The sequence below is a fragment of the Jaculus jaculus genome, chromosome 18 (assembly GCF_020740685.1).
Source record: "Jaculus jaculus isolate mJacJac1 chromosome 18, mJacJac1.mat.Y.cur, whole genome shotgun sequence".
NCBI lineage: Eukaryota > Metazoa > Chordata > Mammalia > Rodentia > Dipodidae > Jaculus > Jaculus jaculus.
The window spans coordinates 49765576-49781174 of NC_059119.1; the positions used below are offsets into that span (position 1 = coordinate 49765576).

The following is a 15599-nucleotide window of genomic DNA, read 5'->3' on the forward strand; positions in this document are numbered from 1 at the left end:
TTAATTTCCCACTTCTCTAATGGCTTGTAAGGATTTGGGGAGGACTAGAATGTTGTAATGTTTGTTTTCTAAGTCATTTTGGATTTGGTGTGTGATTTGTTAGTGACCTTTGAATTTTCAGTTTTAAATCTATTCCTTTTGACTCAGAAAATACCTTCTTTATGGATTTTTTTAAAAAAGTTTTGTTTTTATTTATTTATGTGTGTGTGTGAGAGAGAGAGAGGCAAAGAGAGGGAGAAAGGGAATGGGTGTGCCAGGGCCTCCAGCCACTGCAAATGAACTCCAGATGCGTGTGCCACCTTTTGTGTCTGGTTTATGTGGGTCCTTTGGCTTTGCGGGCAAATGCCTTAAATGCTAAGCCATCTCTCTAGCCCCTTCTTTATGGAAATTTGAACACTAGTTTTCCAAGTCTGCATAGTAATATGTTGTCATTTAGACACAGGAGCAGAGAAACCTTATTCTGAATGAGTAACCTCAATCTTATCATTTTAGTAAACTGTTAGATATTTTAATATTAAATCTTTTTTTTTCTCCTTTTGATCTACTTTTGATCTACCGTATCTTGCTCCTCTTCCCTTAGCCCTTTGGTAATTCAATTTAGACTTGCAAGTAGGGCTTTAGAACAGCCCCTGATGCGCAGCCTGCAGTCAGCCTCGGCAGTGTGTAGCGGTGCTGAGAGAGGCTAACCTGGCTCTGGTGATAATGTCGCTTTCCACTGGCTCCTGCTTGTGCACACCCTTTGTTGGGTTTAAAATTTCCCCATACTTCAGAGCTGTGTTCTCTGTTTAAAACACAGCCTTCCGGCACATACCTGTTAGTGTTTAGCTTAATTGAAATAATAAACACGAACCTTTAAATAACTAGCAATACTTGAAAGAATGAATGGGGCGGAGAATTTCACATGTAAAATAATTGGCTATAGGAAAGTCTCTTAAGTGAGGAAAAATACAGTAATGAAAGAGCTTGAGGTGATGCAGATAAGTAGTTCAATTTACAGCCACTAGCAAGTAATATAACTAATGCAACCTGAACAAAAAATAACCATTTTACCACATAGATGGATGGATGAGGCCATTGAAAACTGCTTTGTACTCAGAGAATCTGATTTATTGGTACAAAGTAGTCTAATGACCAATTAGTGAGGTATACAGGATACGTAATTTGATTTCATTTTGTGGGTTTTATGCTTATCTTAAAAACTTATCCACTAGGAATGAGATAGCTCTGGGATAGAAGTTGGACTAATCTGTTTATGGAACAATAATTTGTTTTAGTGATCTGCTCAGGTCAACACAACGGCCTGAATACCAGCTATAACCTGCTTTTTATTTATTTTATTTTATTTCTGTTGCAGTGCTATGGGTTGAAACCAGAGCCTTGTGCCTGGTAGGCAGTTGCTCTACCATTGAGCTATAGCCCTTGCTCTCTACTACCTTTCCTATGGTTCAGGTCATACCATTCCACTTAGCAGAAGAAAATAACAGGAAACTCTCTTCTGGCCCCTTGATTATGAGGAAGAGAAATATCAAAGTGTTTTTTATTTTTACACCTTTTGTCAAATTTCAGAGGAAAGAATATCAAGATAGAAATTTGAGTGAGTTCTGCCTACCTGCTTGTTGTCCGACAAGAAAGCCATTTAACCATCTGGGTTTATTGAGGAAATACAGGAGAGAGTCCAACTCTCATTTGTGATTGGGAAATCTGGGGTTTCAGGTGTGACAGATTGTGGGAAAGTGAATGCATTTTACTAAGCTTCCTTGAGATCTGGTAGACTATTATATTGAGTGATAATGAGTTGTTTATGATGAACCTTGGGCCCTTACTAAGGAACTTAAAAATGTGTCCTGTTCTCAGAGGCTGAAGACACTGTGTGCTAGTTTTACAGGATAGCCGAGGCAGAAGTACCTCCAGAGAAAGGATGTCTACTCCTTATGGGGGGAGCGGGGGGGGGGGTTGGTCACGAACAGAAGCAGGATATTGGAATTCCCCATGTCTGTGGTTGGTGACTGCATAGTGTTGGCACAAAGAACCAAGGGCTACTTCTTCATCGAGGGACTTTTCCCTTTTCCTTACTGACCCTGGGACCGTGTGATGAGGAACCAAGACAAACAACAAGGGTTTGTTGCACTGTCCTTGGGAGTCTTTTAAGGCTCCTTTCTTACTTCTCAGTTCCTTCATTCCCAGAGACATCGACAACTCTGGTGTTGTGCAGTCACTTCCTTACAGAGTTGTCTCTTTCTGGGGAGTAGACAGAAGATTTGTTGACTAGCTACACCTCTGGGTGCTGAGTTTGTTTGTATAGGCACAGGGACCTCTATTGAGAAGTGTTACGGTGACAGCCCCTTTCCTTACCTGCCTTTTCAGCCCTGTGCCCATGAGAGGACACAGCTGCCGAGCTTTAGCCACCACCAGCATGGGTTGGTTTTACTTAATAATTCAACAAAAGGTGTCTTTGAATATCTCCTGTGCATGAGATGCTATGCTAGACAGCCTCCCTGGGCCCCTGGAAATAGGGTATCCTTTGGTAGGGTTCCTGTGAGCATAGAGAACATTAGCAGGCCTGGCCTAAGGGCGGAGGTCTCTGCATGGTGTCTGCTCAGGATCTGTGGGTCCCTCAGGGTCGGTGGGGATGGCAGCCGATGGGAGGATCCCGCTCTTTCCCAACATCAGTGACTACAGTGACTGTGTCTTCTAAGTGACTTGCTCATGGCCACACAACTAGGTGACAGAGCAGCAGGAAAGTGCATATGTTTTTCTGGAATTTCATAGAAGTTAACAATTCAGCAGCGGTTTATCGATCGCTGTATGTAAGGCTTGTGTTGGTGTTGCAGATTTTCATACTGGCATTCTCTGTCTTGCACCCATGGAAAAAGTTAGGCTCCTAGATCATAAGGAGCAAAGCCAGGAGATTTATTGAGAAAAAGGCAAAAAAGTTCTAAAGTGTTGAGGCAAACATGCCTAGTATTTTGGCTGGCATTCAAAGAAGAGGAAAGTAAAGAAAAAGTATGCCCTCTGAGGTAGAGCTCAGAGAAGCGGTCTGGCTCACCAGTAGAGATCCGCAAGCAGCTGCACTGAGGGAAGGCTTAATTACATTGCCTCATCAAGGGGAAGGCCATTCTTACTGCCTCCTTAGTATGGCTTTTGGTGAGGGGTGGTCTCTTGACCCAGTGAGTGAGTGACATAGTTGGGACATAAATCATGAGATTAGGCAAAGGCTCTGAGTTGGAGATAGGGGCAGAACTCCTCCAGTTGTTTGGTACTAGAAGTCCACATTCTGGGCAAATCTTCAGTCCTAGGTAAGGAGGCGCAGTTGGTTAATCTGTCTGGAAGTATGCAATTGAAAGCCAAACAGGAAACAGTTGAAGCCATGGGCTTGGAGAGATTCTCCAGAAGAACTTTAAAAGAGGAGGAAAAAGATTAAATTCTGGGATTAAAATACCTGTTGTTGAAAAGTTAGAAATATTGGTTTTGTTCTTGAATGCCAGAGAAAAATGATCTCTGGGGGTAGTATTTAGGCTAAAAGAATTGATTTTGCTAGGCTATTTGAAGATCTCAGGGGGAAAATGTCTTCATGTGAGTGATGTTACATGAGATATATGTTGATACCTGACTCAGGAAGCTAAGGAGCCATGTGACCTACTGGCAGGCTCTGGTGGTGGGGCCTTGTCACTGGAAAACACTTGTCTGCACCTTCTTTTCTAGTCACTCTCTCGTTGTCAGCCTGGCTTATTTGAACGATACCCTTAGCAGATTAGAGATTATTCATTTAGCCAACAAGTATTCCATGAGCTCTTTATTGAGTGCCAGCCCTGATCTGGGTGCTAAGAGTGGAAAATGGACAGGATAGAGTATGTCTCTGGTATCATGGAGCTTTTATTTTAAAGCACACCTAGACAATCACAAGCTATCAGATAGCCACGTGTATACATTTTGTATTTTTGAGCTAGGAACTCACACGGCCTACTTTCACTGTGGACCTGAGAATGACTTTAAATTTTGGATCCTCTCTTTGCTTCCAAGTGCTGGGATTCTGATGTGCACCACCATGCCTGGCTTAGCAATGCATATTTTGATTAATAAAATTTGGTGGTAGAGGCTGGAGAAATGGCTCAGCAGTTAAAGGTACTTGTGTACAAAATCTGACAGCAGATTCATTTCCCCAGTACCCATGTGAAGCCAGATGCACGGAGTGGCGGGTGCATCTGGAGCTCGTTTGCAGTGGCAGAAGGTCCTGGTGCACCCATACTTACTCTTCCACTCCCTTTCTGCTGACAAATGGATAAATGAAAGTGTAAAAAAAATTGGTGGTAAAGAAGGTCCTCTCTCCTTAAAGTGGCATTCATGGCAGGCTTGAAAGGCTGGAGCAGCTGCTTTCGGGTGATGTGCTTTCCAAACAGTGGGAAAAGCTAAGGCAGATGTCACTGGGAATTCAAGAACAAACAGGATAAGATGAAGTTGAATGAGATGAACCAAACATGTAAGACGTACTCAGCCCAGATAATGAGTTTAGCTAGCGTGCTCCTTGGAATTTTTTTATAGTTTCCAAACACGTGGGTATAAATCTAAAGATATCTGTGGGGTTGTACAAACATGAATAGATGTGTAGTTACCCATATGTTTTTCAGTTCTGGGAGATTTCATCTGTAGAGGAGACTGCAGATCTGTGCATCATGTCTCAGGTTGGTGCCAGTTGCCCTTCTAATCACCTGCATGAGCTTACTGTGATTTGTTACAAGGTGTTTTCGGGACACCCTGCTGAGTGAGTGTTTCTTCTTGGAGTCGTCGGTTCAGTGCTCTTTTCGTTCAGGTCTGTGGGGTGGCCATGAGGCTGAGCTTGAACTAACACATCTTCTTTGCTTCACATCAAGTTCTGGTTTTGTCCTTAAACTTCTGTTGACTTTATTTAGGATTATTAGAATGACTGCCAAATAAAAAACAAGGGGGAGAAAAAGTAAGAGTCCATTGTAACAAATGTTTATTAACAGCATATCAGCATATATATATATTACATGTGCATGTATACACATATGCACATGTGTGTAGCATAATTTTTATTGATACTGATTTCTTGACACCATAACTTAATTGATTAAATTGTTATGTGGAGTTGCTTTTAAACCTGATAGTTTTTACCTTATCCTGTGCTTATGTGGAAGGAAAAGAACTTCCTGTACTAAAAGCCCTTAGTGATAACAGCTTTGTAAGTAAATTATTACTTGGCAAACAGAGCTATAGGTGGAAGTCTTGGTCTTACTTAGATGAGGTTATACATCATTAATTTCTTGGTAGTTAAATCTTGATACATTTCTGGGAATTTTACTTCATACATCAGCTTTAAATGTACTTTATATTTAAATGTGAAATTAGTTGCTTTGTATTTGCAGCTGAAATCGTTTCTTAAGGCCACAATGAATCATTCAGTTATGTAAGAAAACAACTTATTAACAGGAATACCTGTCCCCTGTTCCCCAGGGGAATTGGAGTACCTCCAAAATGAATGAGACACAGTTCATTCTATGCCAGGCCCAAGTGAATTCTCTACCCATGGGTTTTCTATAGGGTGTTCTGGTTGTCAGGTAGCTTTTCATTTGTCTCACCTAGTTCCTTTGGGACTACTTAACACTATTCTGATGGAACTCTAAGAGACTGAGACAGTCCGAAGATACCACATATAAAACATGATTAAGAAGATAGCTTTCTTCTTTGTTATTTTAAGGAAGAAAGGAGGAAAATTTCTTTAAAATAATGCATTCCAAAGACATGTGACAGTGCTTTCTGAATTAAATGCTACGTGGAGTTCTGGTTTGATTGCACTGTTTCTAGGGCACAGCAGCGTGCAAGGCAGCTACTCTCTGCTTCAAGAGAAAGAGAGAGAGAGAGACTCACAAAGAGGAAGATAAAGAGCGAAAATATGATGAAATCTACTGAAGCAAATAAGGTCGTTTTAATATATATATATTATTTATTTCTTTGAGAGAGAGAAAGAGGTGGAGAGAGAGGGAAAGAGAGAGGGGGAGAATGGGCTTACCAGAGCCTCCAGCCACTGCAAACAAACTCCAAATGCATGCACCACCTTGTGCATCTGGATTATGTGGGTCCCGGGGAATCAAACCGGGATCCTTTGGCTTTGCTGGCAAACACCTTAACTGCTAAGCCATCTCTCCAGCCCCATAAATACTATCTTTATTACCAGCCAGATTAAGCCAAATGGCTAACTGAGCATTTAGCACAGACACTTTAAAGTAAAGCCTTTTCATTAAGCAAGAGTTTGATGTCAATCCACACTTTCTCTTTCTACTTACCATATAACTGGTCAAATACTTTACCTTTCTGCTCTCTGTCTTTCCCCACTGTACAAAAGTCAGGTGTTTGCTATTGTAGGAACATTGGGTAAAAAACCATATGTAACTGGAGTGATGTGCGCATAGGGAAAAGCTGTAGAAGACGAGAGCCTCTGAGGAAAGTGAGGATTGACCGGCGGCCTGGGTTCGATTCACCAGGACCGCTGTTAATCCAGATGCACAAAGTGGCACATGCATCTGAATTCATTTACAGTGGCAGGAAGCCCTGATGTGCCCATACCCATTCTCTATTTGCCTCTTTCTCTCTGTCTCAAAGAAATAAAAATATTTTCTAAAAAATAATTTGGATGTCATTTGAAAGTAACACACAAGGTATGTTTGGACAAATTAGACTTGATAATTGCTACAAAGGACAACTCCAACATTTTTGGCTGAAATCTCTGCTGAGAGAAATTTGTTATTCCTTTATGAGAATGGGGAAGACCAGGTAGGATTGGTTACCCAGGGGCTTAGTTTAGGCCATGTCTAGTTTTATTTGTCTGGTAGACACCCCACTGAGACTACTAGGGTTCACTTAGATTTTCTTCTTTTGGTGAGAGTCGGGGGGGGGGGGGCGTGTTTCAGTTCTGTTTTTTGTGAATCTCAACTATCCTTGATCTTACTGCCACTTCTGAATATAGTTAATGGGCTGGAGAATTCTGGATGACAGTCACTCTCCTTCAGTGTTTTAAAGATACTATGTCATTTGTTATTGCCAATGAGAAACATCTTTAGTATTTATTACTGATGTTTCTTTATAAATTCTGCTTTTTATCCCCTTTAAGTCTTCTGGGACTTTTAAAGTTTCTTTCTTAATCATGACTTCACCATGTGATATATAGCTATGGATTTATCTACTAGGAATAAGAATTTGGAATGTATTTCGAATCAACCCATCTTACTCCTCTTCCTTCCCTCCTTCCTTCCTTTCCTCCCTTCCTCCCTCTTTCCTTCTTTATTTCTATCTCATGTAACCTAGGCTGGCCTTAAACTCACTATGTTGCCAAGGGTGACCTTGAACTCAAATTCCTCTGCCTCCACCTCCTGAGGGTTAGGATTACATGCATATGCAGCACCATGCCCAGCAAAGTATCTTTCTGCTTTTTGGTACTTTGTTTGTGGTAGGCAACACTCTACCACCGAGGGCTACTCAGTACTTTGTGCTCAGTACTTCATCTCTCTGGAGCAATGGAAACCCAGCTACTCTAAGATACTTGTCACTTTCCTCTGTAAAATTAGTTCCATATGAACTGGATTTATATTCTAATCATTGACTTTTTTAGATTGTCAAAGTATAACCTTTCTTCCTGTGTTAAATAAACTTCGGTTTTCTGGCTATGATTGGGAGCCTGTGACAGACTTGTTTACTTATTTCTCTATCTGAACTCATTCTTCTGTGTGAGGAGCCAGATCAGATAGTGTTATTTCGGCTCATTTCTCCCCAGTCTCAGTGCTGGGCTATCATGAATCTAGCCACGGTGTTAGTCACTGTGGCCTGGTCCAGCGTCCCTGTGCCCGTGACTTTCTCTGTGCCGTAGCCCCAGACCACTCTGACAGCAGATGGTTTTCAGCCTCCTCTCCTGAGAGAAGAAGCCACTGAAATTTCCTTTCTCTGAGTGGAAGTCTTGTACCTCACAGGAAACGGACTTCATAGCCACCGCTGCAGCTTCTCGATCCAACCCAGCGAGTCGGCCATCCGCAGACCCAGAGTCGTAACTTCATCTGCTCGGCGTTAGCACCATCGGAATCTGTCTTTTCGGCTCAGCTGGGTTTAGGGCTTCTGTCTTTATGTTTTGCGTTAGTGGGGGGGGCGTGTGAGTGTGGAGGATGTCTTCTCCGGTTGTAAGCCAGGTCGCTGTCCCTTCTGTGTCAGAAGTTCCGCTGAAACCCTTTAAACCACGTTCCTCATGACCAGGTAGCACGTTTAGAAAACAACCAGTATGAACTTGCCAAGCATGCTCCAAGAGTAAACTCACTTAATCCTCCCCACAACCTTCAGGTGGCAGCAGAGGAAGTGAGGGTGCGGCTGCGCCTTAGCTTTCCCTGGATCCCAGCTGTTGCACGACAGAGAGACTCGAAACGGGGAAGCGTGGCTCTGAAGTCCGTATTCCTAAGCACTGTGACAGCTCGTTCACTTACAGCTGGGCACGATAATGGTCTCTCATACATTGTCTCCTGCAAGGATGTGTACTTGAAACGTGCAACGCGTGGGGCCAATGTCTAATGAGCACGCAGCAAATGTTCTTCTGTGAGGCGGCAATACATTTCCAGTGTGCTTTAAGTGAAACCTGTAAGGTTTGTGTAAAATGCAGTATGCTTTATGTGAGTAAAATCCCAGCACTGTGGACCCAGATAGGATTGTGATGAGTTCAAGGCCAGCCTGGAACTACAGCGTGAGTTCCAGGTCAGCCTGGGCTAGGGTGAGGACCCTACCTCAAGCAAACAAGCGTAACATTTCTGTGACTGAACTCAGCTTTCCCATGTCACTTTGGTCTAGGAGGACTGGCCTGAAGCTGAAGTAGAGCTAGGCAGCAAGGGAATGAGAACTAGGGTCAGGTGGCAGAGTCCAGATTAGAAACTAGACAGTTGAGGAGGTCTTCAGAAAAACTGGCTTGATCTTGGGCAGTTCCAGAGCAGAGCAAGGTCTGAACTGAATGGCAGGCGCGAGTGCCTTGAGCATGCCCCAGAGCTCCTTCCTGAGGTTGCTAGATTTTCAGCACTGGGCACCCTGGGCCTTTTTGAGGGCACTGTGCCAGCGTTGACCTTGTGTAACATTCTTCTAGTCTTTGAAATTCCCTCAAACTAATAAGAAGCCTTTGGTCCTTAGTTGCAATACTCAAGGAAATAAACAGACCTGGCTCAATGTTTGCAGTTAAAATAGCCAAGCACCAGGCTGGGGAGATGCCTCAGTGGCTAAAAGCACTTGCTTACAAAGCCTGCTGGCCTGGGTTTGATGCTCCAGTACCTACATAAAGTCAGCTGCGCAAGGCGGCACATGCGTCTAGAGTTTTGCAGTGGCAAGAGGCTTTGATGTACCCTTTCATTTTTTTTTTTAAATTTTTATTAGCATTTTCCATGATTATAAAAAATATCCCATGGTAATTCCCTCCCTCCCCCCCACACTTTCCCCTTTGAAATTCCATTCTCCATCATATTACCTCCCCATCACAATCATTGTACTTACATATATACAATATCAACCTATTAAGTACCCTCCTCCCTTCCTTTCTCTTCCCTTTATGTCTCCTTTTTAACTTACTGGCCTCTGCTACTAAGTATTTTCATTCTCACGCAGAAGCCCTTTCATTTTTATAAATAAATAAATATTTAGTCAGAAACTGAAGTTAATTATTTTATATCAGGATAAAGAATAAGAAATTCCAAATATGTTTTTAAAAGATTTAATTCTTTTTTAAAAATATTTATTTATTTATTTGAGAGAGAGAGAGAGAGAGAGAGAGAGAGAGAGAGTGTGTGTGTGTGTGTGTGTGTGTGTGTGTGTGAATGGGGGCACCAGGGCCTCCAGCGACTGCAAATAAACTGCAGATACATACGTTCTCTTGTGTATCATGTGCAGTACATGGGTACTGAGGAATCAAACCTGGGTCCTTAGGCTTCACAGGCAAGCACCTTAACCACGAAGCCATCGTTTCAGCCCTCTAAAGATCTAATACTTGATACAAATTGGAAATCTACACTGTCTTTCTCCACTTAAAAAGGAAGTATTATTTTTCTTTCAGACTTTATCTGTTTATTTTCATATTTTAATTTCAGTTAAACCAGACCTCATGGCATAGACCTATAATCCCAGCTATTTAGGAGGCTGAGACAGGAGGATTGTCAATTTCAGAGCCTGCCTTGACTATAGACTGAGTTCAAGGTTTGTCTAAGCAGCTGAGATACTTTCTCAAAATAAAACATAAAAAAGGAGCTGGGGATATAGCTCCCCTTGCATATGTGATGCCCAAGTTCCAGTCCTCAGGACCATTTCCCCCAAAAGAAATTAATTCAGTTAAATCCAGGTCTTACCTTTCTGTGATAATTGTGCTTTTCTTGCCACTAACTATGTTGTTTCTTCTGATAATATTAGTCTAATAGTCTGTAAGGTTGAAACTTAAAAAATTAAATGTTTTTAAACACTCTAAGATAACATAATAGAGTAAAAGTTCACTGATACAGTATTCAAAACTTCAAAATGTTTTTGCCTCTTAGATAAATTGCTTTTTTTGCTTTGTTTTGTCTTTTTTCTAGGTAAGGTCTTACTCTAGCCTAGGCTGACCTTGAACTCACAGTGACTCTCCTACCTCTGCCCCTCCAGTGCTAGGATTAATGATGTGGGCCAACACACCCACCTACAAATTACAGTCTTAATAGTCCATAGAATTTTTTTAAGGTTCTATTTGTGGTAGGCCACATTTTGAGTAAGATGAAAATAATTTCTAAAATAGTTTTAAATGTGTCTACTTTGGATATGTATAATCTCTCCAAATCACATAAGTTACAGTTAACTATACAGTTAAAATGTTTATGTTGGAAACCTTGAGTCGTACAGTATGAGACATCTATAAGAGCTCAGTAAACCTCTGTTAGAACATTCTGAGCACGGAGACAAGCATGCATCATAGAGTTTATTTGCATATAGGTCACAAGCTGACACACAGCAGTTGTAAGAAGTAGAGTCTTCAAGAGCTTCAAATCCTAAGGCACATAGTGAAAAGATCATAGGTTAACAAGTACAAGTAAGACCGTTTTAGGCTCCATCCCTCCACTCCAGATATAAAGATTTGACTCTCTCCAAATGTAAAGATGTGGCTGTCTCTGACAGTGTCAGCGCGTCCCTAGTTTGCACTCGTACCTCCTGGTGCTCACTGAGTAACTCCAAATGTTTGCTCCCCTGCGCCTTTAGGTGCCCTGACGTGAGTCTGCAAACGCTGCCAGAGCAGTGGCTGCGGAGTGTTTTGGAGGAAGTGAAGTGCAGTGATCCTTCATCCAAGCTCTGTGCTACAAGGCGCAGCGCTGGAATCCCTTTCTACATACAGGTGCGTGTCGGTGTGTGGCGCTTGTCTGTCTGTGCTTTGGTAGTGTACTAACCTCTCGGTGGTCATTGAGCTTACTATATTGCTATCTTTCTTTGGGTGATAACATGTATGACTCTGTTTTAATGTGTTAATAGTATGTTCTCTGATGAACTGGTTCTTGAAACAAGAGGTCAGTCTTGTAATATGAGCAGCAGTTAGCATAGGACATCAGGAGGACATCACTATGGCACATCCATTGCTCACTTCCAGAAGTATTGCTCCTGGCCCCTAAATCACATGAAGTAGGCTTCCTCTTATCTCAACACCCTCAAGATTCTCCTGGGCAACTAATGTTAACATTTTATTTTGAGTATTTCTATAAAATATTAATTTATATAAAAACATAATCTTAACAATGGCTAACATTTATTAGTGCTTGCTTCATGTATGTTAGCTCATTTAAGCCCTGCCCAAAGTCTATGAGATATAGTTAATATGTATATATGTTCCAGGCAAAGAAACTGGGTTCTATAGATGAAGTCAAGTGATTTGCCAAAGGCCACATGGCTAGAAAGAACTGGGTAAAGCCTTGGCTGCAGACCCATCTTTACATGAGATAGCATGTGAGTGTCAATTCCTGAACCCAGGTGAAAACATACCAGAGAACATTCAGATTGTGCTATTGATTGGTAAATACTTCTTTTACACCATGTAGAAAATAAGTTCACCTTAATGATACCAAAGAATAAAAGCCAGGGTCTTCACAATGCTGAATGAGACCCCAGCCTTGTTTAATGTTCAGGAAGATGAAATCTGGAAATGGGGTAATATAAGCAATAGATCTACATAAAGAACTCTCTTTGTTAGTGTCCCTGTGGTTTTTCTTTTTCTCTTTATTTCTCTAATTGCCAGTCTCAAGACCTTTTTTTTGGGGGGGGGGGGTTCTCACTCTAGCCCAGGCTGACCTGGAATTCAGTATGTAGTCTCAAGGTGGTCTTGAACTCATGGCGATCCTCCTACCTCTGCCTCCTGAGTGCTGGGATTAAAGGCATGGGCCATCCTACCTGGCTTCTTTGTGACCTTTTGATGCCCCTTGGGCACCAGAGGCAAAGCTGATTGACTAGAGATCGTTGGATTAGTGCAGGAGGCCTCCATCCTCAGCTTCTAACTGATCTGAAACATTCAGGATCGTGTCTTCTAGTCCCCTACTTGTCATTCTTTCTGACCTGGTGTGTTTACGTGCTGCTGTCTCTCAGGTCCGTTGTTAGGGAACTGCAAGTCCCTGCTGCTGATTTGTGCTGTGTCTTCTTCTCCCTGGCATCTCAACTCTCTTAAGAATTGGTTGTTCTGGGCTATGGAGATGCTTAGTGGTTAAGGTGCTTGCTTGCAAAGCCAAAGGACTCAGGTTTGATTCCCTAGGACACACGTAAGCCAGACGCACAAGGTGGCACATGTGTTTGGAGTTAGTTTGCAGTGGCTGGAGGCCCTGGGCACCCATACTCTCTCTTTCAGAAAAGTATGTTTTAAAAGGACTTGGTTGTTGTGATGGAGTGATGAGAAGCTTGCTTGTTTAGCCCACCCCACTGGACAGCAGTGCTGTAACTTTGCCCCGTTCTTTGGTAGGAGAAAAGCCAGGTCTGGGGGAAGAAGGCCTTCTGGTAATTGAGTATAGCTTTCTTAATAGTTCTTAATGACTAGAAAAATCTGCTCAAAGAGTCCCATTTCTCTTAGCATGTAATACCAATAATGTTATATTCTTTGTTCTGGTGATAGCTTTTTTAGTTTAACATGTTTAGTGTTCACTGTGGATAAAATGCTTTCTTAGTTTGAGTTGACTTTTTCTACAGAATGTAGACACATAAATTTTTTTTTTTTGAATAACCATAGAGCATGCTTTCTGAGCATAAATATACTGTGAGAAATTTAGTTTAAGCCACTTTTGGATATGTCTGTTTTCTTCTTTTATAGCTTATGAATGTTCAGGAGATGCTGAGTAGCTGCAAGGTTTGGTTTTGAGGAGCCAGCAGCTGCATACTTACAGGAAGATGTAGAGGAAGGGAGCAGTGATGTGACTAAAGCTAGTTTTCTTTAGCAGCTTTGCTGAGATGGAATTCATTTGTGATACGAAGTGTGCAAGTCAGTGTTTTTCAGTATGTTGACAGGGCCGCACAACTATTAGCACAATCTAATTTTAGAGCACCCTCCCCAAGCCCATGAGTAGTCCCCCCCACGCTCTCCACCTCTGCTTCTCCCAGCCCTAGGCAACCCACTTATCTACCTTCTGTCTTTATGCATTTGCCTGTTCTGGACATTGCATGTAAATGGAATCATGCTACGTTCAATCATTTGTATCTGGCTTCTTTCACTTAGCATTATGTTTTCATGTTGTCGCATGTATCAGTACTTCATTTTTATTGCCTCAAGTGGGTTGCTTTCCCATTAGTGTGTTAATTGCATATTGGCAAAGTGTTAGTTGCAAAGTAAATATGAACCTCCTTAGAAATTCAAGTGTAGGATCCCTTTGGAGCTTATAGTGTTTCTTCCTAAATGCTACGATGTTAGGGTTAGTCTTACAGGAAGAGACTCTTCTCCAAAGAGTTAAGTCGATGATCAACCTTTAAGGAGCCTCAAAGCTCTTGAAAGAAATTGAATCCCAAGGGTTTTTGTTGTTTAAGTAAACAGAATTGTCTTAGTAGATAAGTTTATTACCAGAAATCTCTTGCTTATTGTATTTTGATGGTTGAACCTAATTAAGGTCCTTCAGAAAATGGTCAGAGCCATTTATTTATCAGCTTCTTAGGGTTATATAATTAACAAGCAACAGAAGGGGCTGGAGAGCTGACATGATTTCATTTTCACCTAATTTTATGGATGAAGACTGAGGGCTGGAGAAGGTGAGCTACCTTGCTAAAGCAGCCTGGATCAATTAACTTACCTCGAGAACCATGTTTTTAGAAGGAAGAGTTTGAATTTTGGAATTGATTTCAGAAGCAACAAATACATATATGTAAAGTAAAAGCACATTAATTTTGGCATTGTTTTTCCGTAGGCATTGTTGGCATCCGAGCCAAAGAAAGGCAAAATGGATTTGTTGAAATTCACAATGAAGGAGCTGCTCGCTTTGGCTGCGCCCTCAGATGACCCCCCAAGTGCAGTCCCTCAGGTAGTACGGGCGTAGGCAGAACGGCTGGGAGGGCGCTGGTCAGCAAGGCTCTGCCATGCACGTGCTTTTTAAAAGCATCTGCTGAAGACATTGTACTGTTGAAGATAGTTACAAGTGAAGTTTATATAATTTTTCCCCTTTTTTGATCTTTCCTGTACATAAAACAAATTGTTTTATTGGCTGATATGTACTGGTCAAAGCGAACTTTTTAAAATTCTGGTGAAAATAAGCAGTTGATGTAAGATATTTTATAATGTTACTGTTACATCTAAAATTAGGAAATGAGTGTATACTCATCCTGACTTTCATGTGAGCTTCATTTGTAACTTACCACTGGAATATATTTCTCTAAAATGTGCCTAACTTTCGGTATGTTCACTTTATTTATTTGTTTATTTGCAAGCAGAGAGAATGAGCACACCAGGGTCTCTAGACAACAAAACTATGTCATGCATCTGGCTTTATGTGGGTACTGGGGAATCAAATCCGGGTCCTTATGCTTTTTAGGCAAGCGCCTTAACTGCTGAGCTGTCTCTCCAGGCAACCACCATGTTCACATTTTAGGCGCATGTGTGTGTGTGTGTATAGTATGCATTGTGTGTACAGATGTGTACACCCCATGGGCATATGTGTAGAGGTGAAAGGAAGACATTTCCTTGGGAAAGAGCCTGTCTCTGAACCTGGCACTTGCCATTTTCAGTTGGACTGGCTGGCCAGGGAGCCCAGCAGTCCTCCTGCTTCCTTCCTCTCAGTGCGGGAGTTCCGGTAGGCATGGCCATGCCTGATTTCTTATGTGAGTGCTGAGGATCTAATTCAGGCCTCATGTTTGCACAACAAGCTCTTACCCACTGGGCCATCTCCTCAGCAACTTACGCTTTAATTTTAACTAATGTTACCCGTCCTTGACTGATAATAGTCTGCGGGTAACAGATCTCATGTGTGCCTTGTCATCTGTCTTCCTTGCTCAGTGCTTCCTAGTAAGATGCTTCCACCCACCTGTGGAAGGACAAAGAGTTTACATTCACATGGTTTTCTTTCAAAGTGTTAAAGGGGAACTAAGAAAAAATATGGTATTTA

The 15599-nt window shown here is 41.8% G+C and overlaps 1 protein-coding gene across 4 annotated transcripts in view; it reads left to right on the forward strand.

Moving 5' to 3' along the window:
- Thada (THADA armadillo repeat containing) overlaps window positions 1-15599 on the forward strand; it is a 343908-nt gene that overhangs the window by 58623 nt on the left and 269686 nt on the right. For all 4 annotated transcript variants that reach the window (XM_045137566.1, XM_045137568.1, XM_045137567.1 and 1 more), the window contains 2 exons: window positions 11248-11380; window positions 14409-14522. In XM_045137566.1, coding sequence (XP_044993501.1) covers window positions 11248-11380; window positions 14409-14522 — 247 coding nt within the window. The remainder of the gene's footprint in view (window positions 1-11247; window positions 11381-14408; window positions 14523-15599) is intronic.